Source organism: Anoplolepis gracilipes, chromosome 7, assembly GCF_047496725.1.
Source record: "Anoplolepis gracilipes chromosome 7, ASM4749672v1, whole genome shotgun sequence".
In the NCBI taxonomy this organism is placed as follows: Eukaryota; Metazoa; Arthropoda; class Insecta; order Hymenoptera; family Formicidae; genus Anoplolepis; species Anoplolepis gracilipes.
Genome location: NC_132976.1, coordinates 5,992,195 through 6,016,211, shown reverse-complemented (window position 1 = coordinate 6,016,211; position 24,017 = coordinate 5,992,195). Strand labels below are relative to the sequence as shown.

The following is a 24,017-nucleotide window of genomic DNA, read 5'->3' as shown; positions in this document are numbered from 1 at the left end:
GACTCAACGCATGAGAAGAGGAAGAAACTATCGGGGCCATAGAGTGAGGGAAGAGCTGAATGAAAAAAAAGAGGGAAAAAAAGATAGAGCGACCCGGTGAGCGCGGTGGACAGAGAGGGTAGAAGGGAGAGAAAACGGATGACCGAGGAGTAGGGAACTACGACACAAACTCCTTGCGCGAGAAATGCAGGAGTTCTTAGTGGGGGTTTGAACGGGCGTAGTCTTGATAAAACCCGCCTACTATCTCCCCTTGAGAGCCACGTGCTCGCCTGTCAGACACACTCTGTCTGTCAGAAGCTGCCAGCCTCGTTTCAGTCACGAGAACGTGAGAATGAGAACGATGATTATATAAGCAGTTCTTATGTCATTGATGATCATCACCGATGATTCTATTGTGAAAAGATATCGTCATCAAAGATAGCAATCATCATTAAAATTAAATTTTATATCAATTAACACGTTTTAATCTTGATCATGTAGAAATATAAATAATTAAATTTATAAAAAATAGCATATGTACATGTAATATTTTGTATAACATTAGAAAATAATATTTTCTCATCAATATAACTTATAATATCGAACTTAATAAAATCACTTTATTACATCACGCATGGCATAAGCTACATTTTATATTGAATTTCGCAGTACTGTCTCTTGATGATGAAAGTTAATTCAACACTCCGGGACGCCTCTTTGAGATACCGCGAAGAGCAAATAAAAGCATGCATCGTAAGAGAGAAGCAGAAGGAGAAGAAACAGGAAAGAAACATTTTGGTGAATGCTGAGCAAAGTAAGAGAATGATGACGTTGACGAGAAAAGAAGGAAGCAGATGACACCGGGAGGGAAGAAACCAAAGAGATCGTAACGCACGTTGGTAGAGGAAGGGTAGAGGTAGAGAGGCCGAACCGACAGAGGCGGGGCGAGATTTAATCTTGGTCTTGGGGGGGTCCAGCGGTCTCCACGCATCAGGGGGGAAGGGAGAGCGTTCCGTTCTCTCTCTGAAGAGAGATCGGCTCTTCTGTCGAGGAGCGCATGCAGTCGCTAGCCGAGGCCTATACTTGCCCGTCGAAGGGTATTGGTTCTCCAACTCGTTGCACCATACCCCCCAAGCAGCGCAAAACGAACGGACGGACAAAAAGAGAGAGAGAGAGGGAGAAAGATCATAAACGAAAGAGATATAAAGAAAGAGAGAGAGAGAGAGAGAGAGAGAAAGAGAGAGAGAGAAAGAAACACAAAGATAGGTGAAGAGAAAGAGAGAGAGGTCAAAACGGAAAAGGGCAAATAGAGGACATCTCTCTCCCCTTAAACTGTCGTACTCCGACACGAGCACGCGTGCACGCACGCTCGCGGCAGGCACGCATGCACGCGCGCGCACCACCGTCGCTGCCGCCGCCACATCGTCGCCACCGCCACCGCCGTCGCCGTCGCCGCCACACGTTACCACTCGGAGGACCTCCCCGTCAAGGAAGCAGAGAGTTGGCACGTACGATCGACGTACAAACGAAACGGAAGAAGCAGAGCGCGGCACGCGTGACCTCTGGGAGAGAGAGAGAGAGAGAGAGAGAGAGAGAGATTAGGCGAGAATTGTTCGGATATACAGTGGGCGTTTTCGAATCCATGATTCTCATTACCTGACCTGACCTGACCCGATCCTCACCAAACAGCTCGCAGCCGGCATACGCACGATCGAGGGGGTTGGCAGGTATAAAACGTTCTCGGGCCATTTTGTGCTTCGTCTCTCTCCCACCACTAATCGTCCGATCACACGCTCTCGAAGGGTGACACCCACCCTTCGAGGAGAACCCTCCGGGGAGGGTAAAATTTCCCTGGCCGTTCACACTGAGCGGCAGTCTCATTCAACAGTCAGAAGCTTAAGCGCCCTAGTGTTTGCCGGAACTAATCGACACATTGACAAGACACGCTTTCGGAGTCCGACGACGTAGGCAAAACGGACGACAGGAAGATCTTCAAGTCAGTGCACAGAAGTGGTTGCTGAGAGAAAGACGGTGCATAGCTTCGTGCGATAACGCCGATCAACTTTGATACGGTTCGCCGAACGTCGATTTCAAGGGAGTGACGTGGTGAATCGCGGCGATCGTTATCCTGACATCCCGGAAGAATCGCGGTGTTAAGAACGAGCTTATCGGACGATTAGCATCGGGATCGTGAGCCCGCGATTCCGTAAGTGCAGTTTGCAAGTTCGACGAAGAGGTTCGAGTATATCGCCGGAGATGTTCGTTCAGTGAATGGTGCACGGGTGTTCGCTCTTGATCGCGGTGAGATAAGGACGAGACCGGAGGATTTTTTTTTTATGCGTTGGATATATTCGTAAGGATCGAGTCACACGAGATACACATGCTAAAAATGAGGTCCTGGATGTTGCTAGCTGTGCTGTTGATAATGGCGTATGCGTCATTGGCGGATCATAGTAACAACAGAAACAAGAATCGCGGCAAAGGATCCATGTGGTGGTGAGTATCGAAGGCGAATCTGGACTTTCGCTTTTAATACAGTATATGATTGAAATTCCTGTCATCCTGTCCCTCCGCGAACACTCGCTTGTAAACAACACGTCGCGTCGTAAAACTTTTTATCGGACACACTAAGCGTGCGAAGGTTCTCGAAATAAATTACGATTGCACTGTGCAGTTAATAGACTTGTTGACACAGTCATCGATTAGACTTAATATCAAAAATGTTGCGAGAAACAGGAAAATCTTTTGGAATTGCCCTTTTCATATTGCAACGATTTTTTTACCTTCTTCTTGTTTTATTTACACATGCAATATTAATAATAAAATTAATATATTAATATATTAATAATATTATTATTAATAATATATAATAAAGTTAAAATATTATACTTATAATGCAATCTTTTTGAAAAATGACACATACTTTTTTCCATGACACAAGACACATATTTCATTCATCTATTAACTCTCATTCATGCCATTCATTCTTTCGTAGTAACAGCAATTAACTAATAGAGTTATGATCAATTTACTATCTTTGAGGAAATATGTATGTTTAGGAATAAACTTGACAAAATGCATGAAGCAAAATGTATAGAAACACTTTAACAGCTCTAATATTCTCTATTCGATATATAATAGGAGGAAATTTTCGATAATTGTCGTTTTATTGGTTCAATTACCGATCTTATAAAAACTTTTTTCCGGTTATAAACAATGACATCATAACTAACGCGTTAACCAAGATCACGATTGCAATCGTTGAATCATCGAAAATAAAAATTGCATCGGCGGAATCTATGTTCCACGTGGTCTTGCCCTTGACGAATTTATGCCGGCTTGAAGATTGAAAAGTGTCATTTTTATTCTTCATCGATCTTTGTTTCGCGCATCTTCTTGTCAAGAAGAACTCTCGATCATTTTTTAAATTTTTCAGAAAAGCGATTTTTTTAGATTTAAAAAAATATGTTAATAAATAATAATAACTTTCTCAATGAGTATTCCTGCCAGCAAAAAAGACAAAATAAAAATATATAAGAGATATTTAATTTAAAACCTGAAATTCTTTAAAATTAAATGTCAATTGGTCAGAAAAAATGTATGTACTTTTATATACCATCACATTAAAATATTTTTATAAATTTTCCTGAAAATACAGTTAAGATGCTTTAACATATAAATTGGTCTCTTATATTCTTATATCACCATCTTCGTTTGCATTCAACGTAATCAACATCTCGCAGAGAAATTACACTTACCTGTAGAAACACATGTGAATAAATGTCTCACGAAATCAACATTGCATCGCATTTTTTTCTTTCATCGTCGGACTCTTGGCGTGGCCGTTTCTTCTAATTAAAATGTTACCCGTCGCTTGAATCGAATCGACAATCTACGTGCGTTAATTACTCCGCCTCGTTCTCGTGCGAGCGCACGCATTAACACCTGTCTGCTCCGACATTTGTCGGGCTAATAGCGGGAGCGACGCCGTTCGCGCGCGAGCGCGCCGTATCGTTATTAATTCATTAATCATAATTCTAACTCCGCTCGTTTCGATCCGAGAACCGCGTTTCTTGCGCGCGCGATGTATATTAGATAATGACTAACTTCATTAGCCCGATCGTAAATAAAACTCACGCGCGATCGAGCGTTCACGCGCTCGTATATTGTCCCGCGAGATACAGCCGCGGCGAATATCCACCTATAACGATAAACCGCCGGCGATAAATCAGCCAGGCTCGTCCGGTTTCTCGCGCGACGGTTCGGCAGCGATGGTTATTGCCACTAAATTAATTAAATCGGCGACGCAAGCCGCGCGATTCCTTGAGCCAGCTCAGACTATGACGTATATATTAGTCTCCGCAATTAAAAATAGACGCATACGTTCGACTTTGCTATAAATGTACATCGTGCAAAATCTATCACTTAATTGTGTATATACTTCTTAATATGTAATCGGAGAAGTCCAAGATATAAATAAGACAACATGTTAATGATTTATAATGATTAATTACAAACATTTGAAAAATACGAAAGAGATTTCAAACATTTAAAAAATATGTGAGTCACGGAAACCTGATGATTTTCAAAATGAAATAGAATATAAAATACGATTTAAGTGTATTATTTGATTTTATTCATTTTTTGAATTTAAAAAAAAAATTTACATTTATCAATTGTCCTCTGCATTTATTCTACATTGCTCTAGTCTAACACGCAAGTTTCGCATCGCTATTTGCAGCATGTTATCTGGTATGCCTGTAATTTTTCTTGTATATTAAGGCACTCAAGGCATTCAATAGGAAAAAATTACCTAACCAGATGTTTTATATTCTATTTCCTGACAAGAAATAAATTTTTAAGTAATATTTCATTTATTTATTTCATTTTGAAAATGGTCAGGTTTCCGATCACTTAATCTATAAAAAAGAAATTGCAAACATTTAAAAAATACAAAAGATTCTAAACCTTTAGACACCTTTAAATCCTTTAAATAGTAGGATATTGTTCAAGTAGGCATTGTCTTTATAATGTACATCTTGTAGACATTTGCATTGCCTGAGTAAAATAAATGTATATTTTAAAAAACAAATACTTCTTTGAAAATATCAACAGAAACTTCTTGAACTGAGCAATATGTCATAGTTTTGTCATTAGTTCTACAATTAATTTTGTCTGAAAATTCTCAACCGAATAAATATCCATGCATCATTTTATATATTATTAGAAAATTATTCAAATGCATTTTTAAAAGTTTGAAAAACATTAAAGAATAAACAAACATTTTCTTTGTAAATTTTTCTATTTAATCTGTAAAGAATAATATACATAGCCCAGTAAAGAAATCATTTTATTTTCTATTTCAATTATATTTTGACTATAAATATAATTGACTGAAAGACCAGTGTGTTAAGTTCAATAAGTAAGGGAAAACAAATAAGATAAATGATTATATTTAAATAGCCAGTATCAGAATGGAAAATGGATGGATTAATTGTTTTAGAAGCGCATGAGACAATCGTAAATCTATCTTTATTGTGACTGATTCATCACGAATCACAACACGTCGAAATCGATCGATTAGTAATCGTTGAAAGATCAATAGACTGGTCCAAGAGTTACACCGATCTAACGTATCGGTATCGCACAATATGATCGTATCTGGCGTTAATAATGACAATTAATTATAAACGTGAATAAGAATTACTCATAATAACATAAAAGACTTTCCGAATCTTGTTAAGACGCGCTTGAGCGTTATTACTGTTGTCATGCGTATCGTCATTAATTAAGTCTCGCATGTTTTTCTGTCTTCGTGAAAAGGCACGCTTAAATTTTGAATTATTATCAAAAGTATCCACATAAGTTTTATCAAATAGTATTGATTTCGCCGTTCGATGAAGTCATTTGCATCCAATCTGTGTCATACAAATAATTTAAGTATAATTTTATGATATTTTTAGAATAAAAAAATTGTCCATAATTAAAATTAAAGCTTTATAGATTTTATTTATAAATTTTTTAACCTTCTCTATGAAATATTAACTGCTTCTGAAAGTTTTTCGATACAAGACATATTTGCAAAAGCAAAACACTTTCACTTTCGTTGTATGCATATTTTGAAGTAAATCTACTCTATTATAAATCTACACATAAGAGAATTATGCTGAATTATGATTCTTTTAAATATGTTATTGGTGTCTATATAATTTTAAACATATGCCGTTTTCCTTAAACTGATACATCCATCATTGGCAAGAATGAAGTTGTTCATAGCTGCTCCGTTATCATGAACAAGATAACATGTCACATGCAACGTTCTACACAAACGGGACATTGGAACCATCGTCATTAATCACTCGTATTTCGAATTTCAAATAAACATCTTTCCTCATGTTCACCGCGATCGCGATTCTAACGATCACTACGATTTTGTATCTGTCGCTTTCGTCGCGAACCGGTAATCTCAAGTGTGGTCGATTTATCAACAGAAGAACGATTCTCGGGGATGAGAATCAGGAGCGAGATGTACGCAACAGTGACAGTCATGCTTCTCCTACGACGAGAAATCGGTCGATCAAATAAAAAAGATGTCGACAAGCTCCGCGAAGTCTCTGTCTGATTCATGACATCTCGTGACCTGATTCGCGACCGATCGTTGCCGTTCTGGATATGGAGGAACTCACGTTAGAAATGACATACGTCCAGATACGTGGCTGAAAAGGACACTGTTACACGCGGGAAAACACTCTTATTCCGAGATAGCCGTGGGTTTAATAAGCAAAAAAAGCCCAGATCTAGACATACATTTGTCTGCATCAAGAAAAAGATTTGCAATTATCTATATATTCGATAATATGTCACGTATAAATTTTGCCCACGATTTTTTAGATCTTTTTTTAAAGAGATCAAAATGTCTCTCTCTATGTATCCTGTAAATTTAATATACGCATAACTGCGTCGTTCTCCATTTAAGAGGTGCGAATAACAAACACAAAGGATAAGACTCTCGATGCTGAAATAACGTCACCATCATAGTGTGAACTCATCTAAGATAAGCAATGATCCCATAAGTTATATCACGGAATTGATACAAAATAAACAATAATCTCGTCATTTGATTAGATCATTTAATTAATTGAGTCTGGATAATAAAGTAAAAGATTTTCAGTGTGCAAATCGAAGCGTATATACATCCATCTAAAGCTTCTGTAAATCTTAATTAATGCTAATTGTTTAATTAATTTTTTATTTCTATTTATTTTTACTTTGCTCAGAAGAGACAAATTTTTTGGCGCAAATTTTTCATAATTTTGGATGCAATGCAGAACAAAAATATATACACATATTGATATTTCAATGATAATTCAGATAACAGCGTGAATTGAACATGTTTTTTTTCTCATTATGAAACTTTGGAGGATCGTTATTACTCTTCTTTTCCTTTTTCCTACCTTTACCTCAAGCGTAATAAATTATTTTTGTCTCGGTCATTGTCTGGCGGTAGAAAATATGCGAAGGCGAAGGAGACGGGGATCTCGTCCCTGAGCTTTTCAGTCCGACGTAAATTACAAGCAATAGATATATCCTAACCGGTCCATGGCGTGGCTTATTTATGGACATCGCTTATTGAATGTACCGCCCGGCCGCCGATGCACGGAGTGCATTACACGTCGCATCAGCCGCGAGAGCTCGCGGCTCGCGCGTGACGAATCGATGGGCCGTCATGTGCGCATTCTGACAATACACGAGATCTGCGATGCTCTTGAAGATGGTGTTCGAATTCCTCATTTTATTATCCTCTCTTTATTTTTACACATAATAATATATATATAGAGTATAATTCTGCTGTACTGTCTCGTATTTTAACATTACTCTTATGCTGTTCAAAACCGTATCGGAGACCTCATTTTTGTACGTTACGTTTTTAATTTTTTATTTTATTTATTTTATTTATTTTATTTATTTTATTTATTTTATTTATTTTTTTTATTTTATTTGTTTTATTTATTTTATTTATTTTATTTATTTTATTTATTTTATTTATTTTATTTATTTTATTTATTTTATTTATTTTATTTATTTTATTTATTTTATTTATTTTATTTATTTTATTTATTTTATTTATTTTACGTATTTAAACGGAAAGAATTTCCCTTTGATATAAATATAGAAATATAGACATAAAGAGAGATGGCTACATTCATAAATTTACAACATTTCTTAGGGTACGTTTAAAAGAATTAAGACATGAACAATAAAAATCAATCCTGTTAGACAGCTTATTACCACATATAACTAGACGATTTAAGGGTTTAAATTTTCCATATGATGTTTGATGCATATCTTCATGAAAAACCTTGCTGCTTCTAAAAGACATAATTTTCTTATGTCTCTTGCATTAAAATGATACGAGGAAATGGTCTTTTGACACGTTGCGTCTTACATCTTCTCAATCAGTTTACATTCTGACTTTGTTTATCCCAAGAAACGTATTTCTTTCACTCACTGAATTCATCAAGTACAGCATTGTTTTGTGTCTCAGCTGTTACCACGTTATATTTGCGTTGCTCTAAAGTTCTTGCTATACGTAGAATATTTTCCAACCATATGAAGGAACAATCTTCCGTCTCTTTTTATCTGACCCCACGTGTTTACTACCGATCCTGGTTTGTTTAGGCCGCTTCTCGGAGTGTCAACGAGAGGCGGATGGCTGACAGTTCATTTCGCGGTGGGCGCCACGCACAGCCCGGTTACTGTCAGAGCCTCGATTTCCGCCCAGACCACGAAGCGTCGACAGAGCCGCAGCGACAGTGATTACCTGTTTATTATGCCAGGCGACGACTGATCCGATCCCAGCGCGTGCGAGCTATTTTAAATAAGGGTCTCTTAAAAAACAACAAATATCAAACGCATTTGGCGCTTTTTCACGCAGGCAAAGCCGTGTGGACGTTTACAATCCTTCATGAAGTTTCTTCTTGGCGAAGAGTGTTTATGATATTAGTATTGTTTTAATTTAAACTCATTTTTGAAGAAAAGAGATCACGAATATTACATATGTATAAGTATTAATAATCATTAGCATCTGAAAATAGAACGATAATATAATGATGATTAAATTTATGGTAAATGATATATAAAATAGCACCTGTGTCTAATTAAAAATCACCCTCAACTGCGAATTGTTTTTCGATTGTTCCGTGTTCGAGCGCAGGTTACAACACGTTTCTTACTGTTTGATCGGTATGCATTTTGCGCGGTCCAGCATTTCTTCGAGGACCGCGCGTCCTTCTTCCCACGAAGGGCACACCGTGAGCGCATTTAAACGTTTTTCTGCGCGATGCTCGATCGATCGAGACGCGAATTCTTTCACAGGCTGCACTCGCGGCAGCTTGATTTATATATATATATATATATATATATATATATATATATATATATATATATACATACATATAGGGTGTATCAAAAGTCGGACACTTTCACCAAATTATAACGTACAAAGACTCGTGAAGAATATCGATATTACCGATGTTAAGCTATTAATAATTTTCGATTATAAATAATTACAATTAATAAATGATTTCAATGCTTATAAATGTTAACAAGTAATGAACCGATTGAATGATTTGTATTGTTGGTTATTTAGAATACTTATGATTAAAAATAAGTTGTCCAAAGAAGCTGGTGTCTCATCATATACATTTCTTTTACAGAGAAATTAGTTTTAAATTTAAATTTAAAAGAATAATTTTTCTCTTTTCCAAAAATCTACGCCAAATTCGTGAACTCCAATACACCCTATATACATACAGACGACGAGCTACCTTTCGAAACTGCTGAACCAGTTTCGTCTTTCGTGCTAATCCACCTTCGTTGCTTCTCGTTCTCTCGTGCTACCTGTTCTCTTCTGAAAGCGCACCTTTTTGCACGCAAAATCAGTGTTTTGCGTTGACAACCACCGTTTAAATCGTACGCCATGGTTACATGTAGAACCAGATATTTTGCAAATAATTTTCAGAATAATTAATATAATATAACCATATAATCATCTAATTTGTTTGTTCAATATTTTTACTAGAAATGTGATTTTAATGACACTATTTTTTTAGCTTTTTCCTTTACAAAATATAAATCTGTACATCAGACAAAAACAAAATTACATTCTTTAAAATATAAATACATATATGGATAAGATAGAGAAAAAATTATTTATCTTTCTCGAATCAGAGAGATTTATATAACAAATAAAGAAAGATAAAAAAAGCATGTAACAAAAAATGTTACATTTTTCATCAGACATGAAAAATAATTAGAAAAATATAGTAAGGCAAATCAAATATTTATTATAAATAATTATTGAATATAAATTGAAACTTCGTTTAACAACAATTTTTCTCTTTCAGATCGTACGATCACCTGCCGCGTTGTAGGACAAATGCAATCGCAGCAGATGACGATGCACATTATCGTTCGCGGTATTGCCGCGTAATTAAAATTTATTCGCGCGATATGGCTCGATATATACGTACATACCTTGTGCGTTACATTATTACTTCCATGTAATACGCGACACGCACGATAACGATGCGCACGGCGTTCGCCAAAACGAATGCACAGGATCTCATTAAGCGAATTTACCAGTGATCACGTTGCATTAAGCTCTTTGCATTAGTCGGGAGTTAGCTTAACCGCCGTCGAACGTGGCTGCATATAAATTGATAATATCATGAAAGCGCGCGCACTATGCGCGCTTTAATGCCGCGTATCAGATTATATATATAGCTGTATATATGTGTATATATATATATATATATATATATATATATATATATATATAATCAAAATTTTTCGAGGACGAAAGAAATATCGAGTACTGCTGAATCTTATGGGAGTAATTTCACTCGAAAACTCTTCATTAACACGATCCTTATTTGGAAACATTTTTAACGCTACTTATAGAAAGGCTTATATTTCGGACTTTGACAGATTCTAATCCTGTCTGGAATATATTGTCTAAAGTGAATGAACTTAAAAATGATTGCTGGAACGCTTCAATGGATTTTATAGAAAAACTCTTTAAATGCTTGCAATTTTATATGTCTCGATCGAGTCTTATCTTTATTTCTTAAAATCTATTTTTTATTTTCTTCTTATTTAATTTTTCTTTGCGAAATTTATATTCTTTATATTTATATTTTTTTATTACTATTATATTCTTTCATTTTCGTTTTATAAGCAATTTGCCACAAGTGAGACTACTTTATTACAAATAATTATTCGAATGTATTACTTGAATAAATTGTGAAAGATATGAAGAATGATGTGAAATATTATATCATCGATTTATATTTTCAGGGGCATTGCAAAAGCGGACGAACCCAACAATCTTTTGCCACTGTCACCGACCATGGATTCCACAGTTTACGCGACTCTGAGAAGAAAACAGAGGAAACTCGTGAGGGAACATCCTGGAGTGCTACAGGCAGTGGCTAAGGGAGCGTCTCAAGCTATCTCCGAATGCCAACATCAGTTTCGCAATCGGCGATGGAACTGCTCGACGAAAAATTTTCTTCGAGGGAAAAATCTCTTTGGCAAGATCGTCGATAAGGGTAAGTAATTAATAATTGAGTTTAATAATCTTAGAAAGTGTAATCTCGAAAGACTTTGAATGGCAGTGAGAACTATTATTATGGAAATATTATACTATTCATCGATAATTACTTGTCGATGTAATTATTACTTATAAGACGATTGAATTAAAAATTTTATTCTACTCTGTCTATCATTTCCTTCAAAAGGTACATGTTTAAATCTCCATTAAAATAAATTTTGCTGAAAAATAATAAGAAACAGATACTTTTATCTTGTTCTTTAAAAAATTTTAAATAAAAACATATATATAAAAAGTAAAAAGATATATTTGAGATTTTAAAAGATCGTTCATTGTATTGCAATGGTCTCCAAATCGATACTCTCGATAGAGATTTATTGAAGACGAGTTTCAGCATGATAGAAACGAGAAGGGGAAAAAAAGAAACGAGAGAGAGAAAGCCAATCATGCGGCTCTCTTAAGATCGCGAGTGACAAATCTGTCGATTTGCTTAAGTCAACACAGACTCTCGATACGTCTCGTAACACTCGGTAGATTAAGTAATAAGGTCGTCATCTCGTCATCACAATGCGTCATCGCAATAATCGCCGAGTGAACGATACCTTCGAGATAAGCTGGATTCAACGGATGTAGAGCTAATTTAAAACGACATCATTGGTCTCTTATCTAGTTGAAAAGCATGTTATTTCGAATGGATCATATTTCTTCTAACTCTTTGCATTTGTTATCTCGATTGTATACACAATCATATGATAAATATCTTACGAATTTAGTTAGTAAATTTATGAATTTATATAAAATATGATTAAATATGTAACATATAAATTACAATGGAAATTGTATAAAAAATAATTTTAACATAAATCTAGCTTATAAATATATATTTATTATATATTTGTTAACTATATATTTAAATAAAACCAAATAAAAATATTCTTTCTATGATGTAATACAACAATATGCGTATATATTTTTCGTATGTATTCTAAATTGAATAATTAATACTATCATTAATAAAAACAGTGGCCTAGAAGATTTGACTTTAATAAGTAATTCATTAATCTTCAGTAAAAATATTCATGTTGCTTTTCCGTCTTATATTCTTACTGATTACGATAGTAAAATTTCATTGAAAAATCAATAGTAATCATACACCTTTGTATGTAATTTTTAAAGCTGTTCTATTCATTTTAGAATGCTATTTTTGAAGAGAAGCTTTTACACACATTTAAAATGAAACCTATAACTAGAACGGCAAGTGATTCTTTAAGTAAGATTTGCTATATTTATAAATATAAACAAAAATTAAGATTATCATTGTTTTTCAGTGATAATATACTTATTTCATTTAAGAGAGATCTATATGTAAAATATTTTTAATATAGTAACTAAAATGCATTAAATAAAATACTTTTAATTGTAATAGACAACTACACACATTTGTAAAGTATAAATATTATTCTATTACCATTAAAGAGACCGTGATCAGACACCCGCGGTGCTTTCGACAAGGCATATTAACACCTCGTTCGAGTGCGAACGATCGCGTAGATCGAGTGTATGGGGCGCGAAGACTCGAAGTCGTCGTGGGGTTAGAAGGGCGAAGGTACACGACGATGATGCAAGGAGGAGAGGAGAAGGGGCCAGGGGGTCTTGGAGGGCGTGCCCTACGTCCGAGGGCCCCGGGCACGTGCCCTCACCGACCAGATGTATGTTTTGCAACCTGATAATGGACCTTCTCGTACCAGTTCTGGCTCCCCTGCGGCTCTTTTAGATCTCGTCGAGGCGATTGTAAGCCGAGCTTTTTCGCTCGAGCCGCTCCCACCCCATTATGTCGAATGTCCCCATATGGCCACTTAGTAAAACTAAAAGAAGTACACGGCGCAAAGGGAGAGATAAGGGGAAGGGGGAAGGAGGTTAGGAGAAAGGGTAGAGAGCGAGAGATTTTTGCGTGTTATTTTCACGAGCCTGTGTAACGCGTACGCTTCAAAATACGTTTCGTTGCAATGTTGCAACGCGAGATGATCGTAAGATCGTAACGCAGATTGGCGGTTATATAACGTTGTATACGTCTGCGACTAATACTGGTATCTAGTTGCAGAGAGATAGAGAGAGATTCGTACTAATACTCCGTACTAATACTCTATATCTCTTCCCCTTCTTATTTTCGATTCACCCTCCGATTATATTCAGTCGGTACTGCTACAGTATTGCTGCATTTGTCCTATACGTTACCAACGTAAAAATAACCGAGTATTCATTTAAAATATTTTGAAAATATATTTCAGAAGTATAAGTATATATTGTGAAATTCACAATGATAAATTACCCTAAGCTTCCTAACTTTGTTGCATGTCCTTTATGGAATATTATGAAATGAAAATATTACACGATATTTATGAAATCTCCGTCCGTTTTAAATCCACCTTATCCACTTATGAGGTATTTCTACGAAAGCGTTTAATATATTCAGCTTCGACGTACATAATTCAATGCAACATGTATAATGCATATCGATTTTTGCATACGCGTCAGAGATATCACGTCCAAATTACGCGTACTTCTTGTGCGTTATTACTATACTTTATGGCCATTAAGGAACGGAGAGACGCGGCGCAATAGCCATTAGAAATTCCGTAAATTGAACGGCTGTCACGGTAACGTACGGCATTTATATGACACCTGTAAGCGAAAAGCGAGAGCGCCATGTGGTATCCATAACGCTTGACGTGTTAATCAAGCTCTGAGAAAGCCACTGACGGATAATGCGCCGGTAGGGACGAGAGAATCCGTTTTTACATTCTATGATACATTGTTCCGTCAAGACATGAATAGAAAATTATTACAAATGAATCGTGAAATAAAACGCGTCACGTAGTTCACAGATCGTAATGTCATTCTTGTCAAAATTTAATTAAACCATTGTGACGTGTTAATACGATGCACGTGAAAAGCTTATATCATAGAATATTTAATAAATTCATGAATACGTTAGAAAGCAATATACATGTATAAAACATCTTCGTAGATACATAATTAAAATGTGTGCCAAGTAATTGATTATTTTTACGTACAGAAATTAATTATTTTAACAAAACAGGACTTATAATTGTTTTTAAATAGATTAAAGTTTATACAAACTCTGTCCTCTTCTCGTTTTCCGTAATAAGCTGCAGGATCGCTCGTAGCTTCCACGAGAGACCGGGCCCTCGACCTTTCACCTCTCGTCTTCATCGCCTCGTGTGAGCGCGGACCAGTTTCTTCCGCTCTTCTCGCTGCCGCTCTCGCTTCTCATATCTCCTTTGTCCTCGTATAGATCCTCGAGATTTGATCTTTGCCGAGCTCTCGAGCACAGGGGAAACGCAGATTACTATCAGCAAGTAATGCGCTCTCATACTTGTCGCAAGAATGAGAAGAGATCAGAGGGGGATCCGGAAAGAACTCGCAGTCGAACACACCGGAGCTTAAACGGTCGTTTCCGGATTAGCACCGGAGTGTTCTAATGTAGCGTGTCAAACTGTCGGCAGTCATGCCGGAAATATAAATCGTGAAAGTGTGGAATAGAGATACATAAATTTTCAAGCTGTAGAAAGAACACGAGTTTCGCAATCCGTTGGTTCCGCATTCACCTCACCGGCTGCGTCGTGACGTTTTATCGTAGGTATCCGTTGCGCTAGAAATATAAAATCACGTAGAGATTCTCATCTTATGTTGTAAGATTTTTATCACACTTACGAAAAAAAATGTCTATGTATATATTTCGAATCGCTGATTCAAATGAGAAAGAAAAAAAAGGATTCGTCATGTCTGGAGAATAAAAGATATTTTGTATAAATCTCGGATAGATTAATTTCTTCGCATTTTTCTGAGCGGACATATTATTAAGTATAGAACAAGTTATCAATCTACGTTGGAATGTATAATAACAACTTTGTGTCCATGAATATTAAGATATTCTTAATATATTCATATATCTGCGTGAAACGCATAATTAGCGATTCGATAAGAATCGTGAATGTTAATTAATTATGTATGATCCGAAACTTTTGTGCCGACACAACTAACACGAATCGGACGTTTAAATTTAAATCTCGTACGTAATCATTGTGCTTATGTAAATGAGTCGGCAGGATTAGTCGAGGATCGAGTTGAGTATTCGCGCGAGAGGAGAGACACTTTCCAGCATTCAGAGACTCGACGGATACTTTTGGTTGCGTTTGTACTCGATATTATAGCTGGTAGTGAGTGCGTTCGCGGCCTGTAATCATTTCGCCGCCAAGAGCCACCTACCGCATTGGTACCCTCGCCTTCCATCCTCAGGTTCTCCATCTCGTTTCTTCTCTCCTCCTGCCTCTTCCGTTCCTCTTCCTTTCTCGCGCGTCTTCCTCTCGTGCCTCCTGCATCTTCCTTCTCTTCGAGGCACACACCGTGCCTCGCAAAAGCCCCACAACCTAATTGCTCGGTAAACTGCGAACCTCGCGAGACCCCGCTGCATCAGGATGCGCAATGTGCTGTCTCTTCCTCCGTCAGATTACATCTGTGACGATCAAAATTATCCTGTTTGCAAAAAAAAGCTGCATCATCGGTGACGAATGGATCTGTCCGTGTATAAATTAGTTTAATGAGGAAGAATGAAATTAATATTGAAAAATATAAATCATCGAATTTTTTTTAGATGGAGTGGCAACGAAGTATGAAATTTCTAATACAAAAATAGTTTCAATTGATCAACATAATATGCAAATTATAATTATTTTTCTTCATTCTTCTCTCCGTCTTTCTTTTATATTATGTCAATAAAGGCCACGCAATCATTGTGGATACCCTATCCTAAATAACATTGCAATTTGCATTTTCTCTTTATGCTTATTATAAATCGAGTTCCAATATACAACATAAACTGTAAGACGTGAAAGAAGAAGAGGCACGAAAAACTTTTAAAATACACAGCACAAATCCGTAGCAAATTCAAACTCTTCTTACCGACTCTGATTACGTATATAATACATCGATTAAAAAATCGTAGACATTTTATATGGATCAATGAATTCACATACATAATGATAAATTTTCGATTTTTTTGTCAAGATTCTGATTGGCACTTTTCTAATCTTATCTTTATCAGTGATATGTTCGTCCGAACGAGAGAGAAAAGCAAAGTCCTGGATATTTTCGCCATGCACATCATGAATATCGACATAATCCGACCGTTTATAGAATAAATTCAATCAATACCTGTCCGGTGCACGAGGCGCAGGACACGTCTTATATGGCGCGACACCGGACGCTTTTTGCCGCGGCGTTACGCCGCCATAAATCGCGGCCTATGATGGGCTACATGTGTCGACGGCACGCCACGGTTTCTTGCGAAAACGTGAGCCGCGACCCAATGGGTCCCCCCGTGATTTTTACATCTTGTTTGCTTCCAAGCAGTGCCCCGCAAGCCCTCGTTCCCGCAGGTCTATATGGCGCTCCGTGTTACTTCGCGGTCTTCGAGTTCCTTAAGACTGTTCTGCCTGTTCTCGGCTTCTCTTTTTATCTTTTCTTATTTTCGCCGAATATCGTCAACGATATCAAGAATGAAATAAAAGCGACAAAAATATTTTTAATGTCTGTTGGATTTTTAAATATTCATATAAGTTCTTTTACGCATATCCATTATTTTAAAGATGTATATTTGGAGATTAGAGAGAATCTTTAGAGAAAGAGGGAGAATATATAATATATAATGTTTAATTTAATTTAATTAATCTCTTAATTTTATTAAATATTAATATAAAATTAAAATAGATAATAACAATTAATGATGTAATTAATGATTATATATTAATTTCATTTATATAAAGCCTCAATGTACCTTTATAGTTACATAATACTTATAATCCTTGGACAAACAACTTAATTTTCTGTACGTCTGTTAAGAATGATAGCCGTTTTATAGCCATTCTTTCAGAGTCGCATTTTTCTTTACGTTGACATCTTGAGTTGCTGAAATGACAATCTCTGTCACAGCGCAAGTAATAAATTCATCTTTTCATTCTTCATAAACGTTCGTAATGAATCATTGTAAGCGATTTTCAGCTTACAGCCTATCATTTGACATTACAGGCTATCATCTTATGTCTAATGGCTATATTACGACACATCTACATAAATCATCACGTCGCCGATATCACGTTATAGGAGACCACCATCGCCAGTACATCGTTTTAAATTCCACGCGTAGGTGGTTGCACCATAACTCGTTCTGCGTCTCTTGACAGGAACTCGGACCGCGCGCGACAGTAGCAATAATTCCTAACGATTTTATCTCCGTGGAATTTCAGCCAAGACGCAAATGTCCCTCGTAAAGATGCGCGACGATGTCGCTTAGGACATCTTGAGAACGACGGTCGAGGAGAGATCGCGAATATTTGCTCTACATATTGCATTGAAACTAAAATGTCAACCGTCAACCGTTCTTTTCATGAATGCTAAAAAACGCTGTAAATTATGTAAAATTTATAAATTTTATAAATTATCTAAACATTAACTTTTTACCAAATTAGATTTATTAGATAATTTGTGATTTGAAAAATACAGTTATATACATTTGAAATACTCTCTCCATTATAGATTAACAATTGCAGTTATGTATTATGTTTCTGCAATAATTCAATTTTCTTGCAATAATTTAACAGCAAATATAATTAATACCTTCATTGTTTGTGTCATTTAAATGTTTATCAAATCTAAAATAATAATTAGGAAGAATTGACTCAAATCATTTTGACAAGTAATTAATATCAATCTATATAGAATTTTCAAGATAGAAGATTGACAAAAAATGAATATATAATTATAACTGAAAAAATATTTATGATCGCATCGACATTTCTACCGAGATTATTTAACTTATTTTTGATGAAGGTTTTAAAAATTACTGTACGCGATCTCGAAATATTCGAAATTTGTCCCGAATACTGCCGCGTATCGTCAGGGACAGATTCCGGACCAATGCTCGAGCATGACCGAGGAATCTCCATCAATGTGTGCGCGCGTGTTTACCTTGCGGGCACACTCTGGCTGCGCCTCCAACTTGCTCATACTATTTGAACGAGTTGATAAAGTCGCCGTCGAACTATTTATCGTACACGGAACGGCGTACTCGCCGAGGGCAAACAATCGCAGTACCGGGATCATCGAGTCGCGCGTTTTTCCCCTCCGTCTGATACTTTCCTTCGCACCGGATCTTTCCTCTCGTCGCGCTCCTCATTTATCTCCTCCTTCCCCTGCGTTTTACTCTTCTGCGCCCGCGTGTCGATAACGGCCTTCTTTCGCGTCTTGAGAAAACGCAACTCTCTTATCTGCGGACGACAGTCCAATTGTTTGAAAATCGTAAAATTCGTAAAAGCTAAGAAAAATTGAACGGATTGGTTTCCGCAAACTACGAAAGGAGAACTTTTCAACAAGACAATGAGTTCATCGAGGGCGTTCGCCGCCAACGATTAGCCTTGTTCTTACAAATGTATGATTCAACGCACACTATGTAGTCAAGTATTCTATTAATACTCTTATATATAGTATATTATTCCGTTTATCTAATAAAGAAAAAGTTAATTTTAATTATTATCTTGTAAATAAACTTCTCTCTCTTCTTTCCTAGAATAAAAATAAATATATCGCATGAAATATTAACAGCAACAATTATATTATATTAATTATATTATATATTATATTAATAATGAAATACCAAGAAATTCATAAAAATATTGTAATGAAAATGAGAAATTTATAACAATTTGTATATGCGAGATTATTGAAATTTATTAGAATCATACGTTACAAATATTTCTTCAAATATTTGTTCAAGTTCAGTTAACAAATCAACCCCCTTCGACTTCGTGCATCTTTTCTTGTCAGACAACAATCTGTAACATTTTTTTGCTCTCATTGTCAGTTTTCAGAACAAATAACGTGACTTGTCTGGAAGAAGCAACGGACGATATAATTCATGACTCTGTCATGGTAGTCTTTGACATTATGATAAATTATATCCGGAACTGAACGAATTTAGAATGCGAGAGGAAATGTAGTGTATAATAGGGTGTAACGATGTAAATCTCTCCGCTTTTCTTCGTCATTTTTACTCTCTCACTTCCACCAACGTCGCCCTGTATGGAGATTAGGGAAAATTATTGCTCCTTTCTCACCTTCTTTTCTTTCTCTTTCACGATTTCATTCTATACGTTCTACTGTGAAAAAGGAAGCTCGACGAGATGGTAATGTCAACGGAAAAGACACGTAACAAATTGAAAACTTGTAGCTGAAGTTGATTCGTCACAGATGATTATCTGGTTACCACTATTGCGTTGAACCAGTGAAACATCCCTTGCCCAAGGTCAAACGTCTTATTCTCATATTCTGTCATTTCGATACGCACGCGCATCCAATTGATTAAGAAAAAAGTTTCTTGTCAAGTTCTAATCAGTCACTTCGAAGGTTCGAGTTCGATGTCAGTAACATAATTAAAGAAGCCAAGATATTATTGCATTCTCCATATGTATAACATTTTTTAACTTATACTATTATTTATATGATATTTAATTATTATTGTGTGCAAAAAACATTGTGCGTGTATATATACACATGTCTATCATATTATTTAAATCGTATGTATAATATAATTCCTGACTGCATTATTACATTAAAAATTCAAAAATATTTATAAATAAATAAAAATAAAAAATTGTAATTTAAAAAGCTAAAATGCAATATAATATCTTTTTATTAATGGGACATTGCTTTGGAATGGTGCGAGTTTGCAATTTACGAAATCGTTTCGTCCGCTCTTCCCTCGTGATATCTTCACCGGCACAAAAGGAGCCGGCAAACACCTGCGCCTTATGCAGATAAGGTCGAGGTGCTTCAGGTCAGCCCACTCAGGGTTAAGGTCACGTACCGTCTCCTATCTCTCGCTCTGCCTCTTTCTCTATCGTTCTCTTCGTCCCACGAGTCTCCCATTCTCCCTCGCTACCTTCCACCTGCGAGGACTTCTCGCGCAGGTAGTCTCCTGCGGAGGATTGAGATGTTGTCTGACGTCATCGCTCACCTCCCACACCGTGAGCGTCTTGTCTGCGCTCTCGGCGAGTATAAAAATATTCTTATCGTTTAGTCGAGAGAAGAATAAACGTCCCTGCGTCAAGAATATATAGCACCTCTCTGACGGAGACAAAATCATAACTGCCAAGAGTTGGTTTATCAGAGATTCGCAGAGAAATATAATATATTGTATAATTTGGTATAAATGAAAAATTTTTAATTGAAAAAGACAACAATGTGACAAATAAATTATGATAAAAATTATAAAGATAATATATTATGAATTTTAGCAAAACAACAGAGCTGCTTTTTCAGCTGTATTTCCATTTTTTTGTTCACTTGACAGGGAATTTAGTTTCCAGCACGTATAATAAATATCCTGTAATTTTCTTGTAGGATGCCGAGAGACCGCTTTCATCTATGCCATCACCAGCGCGTCTGTGACTCACTACATTGCGAGAGCATGTAGCGAGGGCAGCATTCAGTCATGTTCCTGTGACTATACTCACCAAAAACAGCGTTCAAACAGCGTACGTGATTGGGAATGGGGTGGTTGCTCGGATAACGTCGATTATGGCTTCTGGTTCTCTCGCGAATTCGTCGATACTGGCGAACGTGGCCGAAATCTCCGCGAGAAGATGAATCTACATAACAACGAAGCTGGCAGATTGGTAAGAGAAAAAGAGAGCACATCTTTCTTGATTCTTAAAATTATTTTATGTATCTGAAAAGAGATAAAGAAAATCGTTAGAAGGATTTAAATAATTTTCTTTGTTTTTTTACTATTTTAACTCGAGAAGAGTATTTCTCTATATTCGAAATTTATATCAATATTTTTCTATTTTATTACATTTTTAATTTTGTTGAATAAATCTCGTTTAATTCATATAAAGCAGTTAAACGCGAAAGGGAGACGTGAAAAATGTCAAGGACGAATATAATATTAACTTAAATGGAGAAGAAAAATTATAGCATTCCGTCTTCATCTCGTTACAGCACGTGTCTACGGAAATGCGTCAGGAGTGCAAGTGTCACGGTATGTCGGGCTCATGTACAGTAAAAACTTGCTGGATGCGATTGCCAAATTTTCGCGTAGTTGGTGATAATCTAAAGGACCGCTTCGACGGTGCCTCCCGGGTAATGGTCAGCAATTCGGATCGCGTGCGCAGTAACATGCATGCCAACTCGGCGAGCAACTCTGTGCATCAGCATCGCGACGGTCCTGGACGCCGACAGCGCTACAAATTTCAATTGAAGCCATACAATCCGGAGCACAAGCCGCCCGGGCCGAAAGACCTCGTCTACCTGGAGCAGTCGCCAGGGTTCTGCGAGAAGAATCCCACGCTCGGCATCTTGGGCACTCACGGGCGAGAGTGCAACGACACCAGCCTCGGCGTCGATGGTTGCGATCTGATGTGCTGCGGAAGAGGCTACAAGAGTGAAGAGGCGAAAGTGACCCATAGATGCGCTTGCACCTTCCACTGGTGTTGCGAGGTCAAATGCCAGACGTGCATAACAATAAAGACGGTGCACAAATGTCTGTAAAATGGACTTGATTAACTCAATATAGAGGAATCTTATCCATTTTCATGCATACACAGAGTTAAATGAATCAAAGCTCTGTTTTCACAAAAATTAGGAGTCAAAGTACGGTATGTCAAAGACACAAACGAAACTATTTTTCTCTCTAGCTCGATAGATTCTAATAGTCTCTCTAGCGGACGACTCAAGGTCTGATTCTGCGAGAGATCCCGCTGCGGGACTCGTCGGATAGGTCCGAGGTCGTAAAACCCGTGCGAATCCGCGGGGCCTCATCATCTCCAGTATTACGCTCGAAACCACATATATTTATTACGTCGCGTGGCGCGTATTAAAGACTGAAATGGTGAAAAGCGTTCGCGCGATCATAGATTCTTAAGATTTTGAGACCGGAAGATTAAGGGATGCGTGAAAGCAGTGTGTAAATATCGATATAAATACCAGTGTGACTGGTCCATCACTACTCATAAAAAAAGAAGGCTCTGACAATGTCACAGTAGAAAAAAATAATTTAAGGTTGCTATATTATTATGCAATTAGCACAACTCTCTCTCTCTCTCTTTCTCTTTTATTATTAATACATCGATTACAAATTACATTACTATTTAATGTTTGCATAGTTATTGCCTTTCTAAATATCTATTTATAGCTACAATAAACGGATCGTTGTAAAAAAAGAAGCCTTTAATTATTTTATTCTACTGCATACTAAATGAAATTCATGTTTGAAGTGATCGATTCAACGCGAGCATCGCAGTCTCGTGAAACATTATTTATTCTTAAGATATTTTTCCTGCGGTTTACATTAGCGCTCTCAGAGAAATAAACAATCTCGAGTACAGAGACACATTTGTACATAAATAGATTATAGTGATATATTTTACAATGCGAGCCGGTCAGCGATCGTAATATATGTATGTACGTCTCCATAAGAAACTCTTGTAAATAAAAAATGACTTTCACGCGCGCGATAAAAGGTGACATCCAATTAACGTCTGTTGGGTGTGATAAATTATTTTTATATCTTTTTAATATTCTCTTCTTTCTCTCCGCCCCGGCCCCCTCTATCCATCTATCTATCTATCTATCTATCTATTTTTCTTTCCTTTCTTTTTCTTCTACTGAAAATCGGGATTTCGAGAATCCCGCAGGCTTAAAGACATCTATCACAAAATATTAGATAGAAAAAACTGCTACGAATAAAAAAAACGGTGATTCCAATATTGTGCATAATAGATGTATTAATTATTACTCGTATAATTTATACAAATAAATATATAAGAGAATTAAATAAACGATGAAATTTAAGTCCTTTTTTTTTGTATTACTCTTATGTATATATCCTATCTATGTCCTATTAAAATAATATATACTTAATTATTTGAGACTAATTTTTTTAATTACAATATTTATTTACGCGACGATTTATTGTTTAGTTATAATCAACAATTTAGATGACAATTTTGCTTTATATTGAAAAGTTAGTATAATTGCGATGACAGTAAAAAAATCTTAACTATTTGTTTAAAAATAAGACAAGAAATTAGTTAAACAATAAATTTTTATAACTTATCCGTCAGAGAGATATTTGAGAAAACAATAGATGGATTTGCTTACGAAAGAGAGTAACAGAGACGAAGTCTCCGTTCGAGTGCCATTTCTCGATCGTGGCTGTCCGTGACGAAATCTATAAGTCGTATCTCGATCTTCGGGCCTCCCTCGACGCGCCGCGTTCTGTCGCGGCGCTATACAATATTTTCCCATTACACGATGCGCGCCGCCGACGACGTATCCTCGCGAAATG

The 24,017-nt window shown here is 36.5% G+C and overlaps 1 protein-coding gene across 1 annotated transcript; it reads left to right on the top strand.

Annotated features, from left to right (window-relative positions):
* Positions 1 to 1,234: 1,234 nt before the first annotated feature.
* Positions 1,235 to 23,442, top strand: Wg (Wnt family member 1 wingless). Its single transcript, XM_072895553.1, has 4 exons — positions 1,235 to 2,475; positions 11,338 to 11,591; positions 21,071 to 21,345; positions 21,671 to 23,442. Exons 1-4 carry the CDS (start codon positions 2,360 to 2,362, stop codon positions 22,217 to 22,219), a joined length of 1,194 nt encoding a protein of 397 aa, XP_072751654.1. The 5' UTR covers positions 1,235 to 2,359; the 3' UTR covers positions 22,220 to 23,442.
* The last annotated feature ends 575 nt before the right edge of the window (positions 23,443 to 24,017 follow it).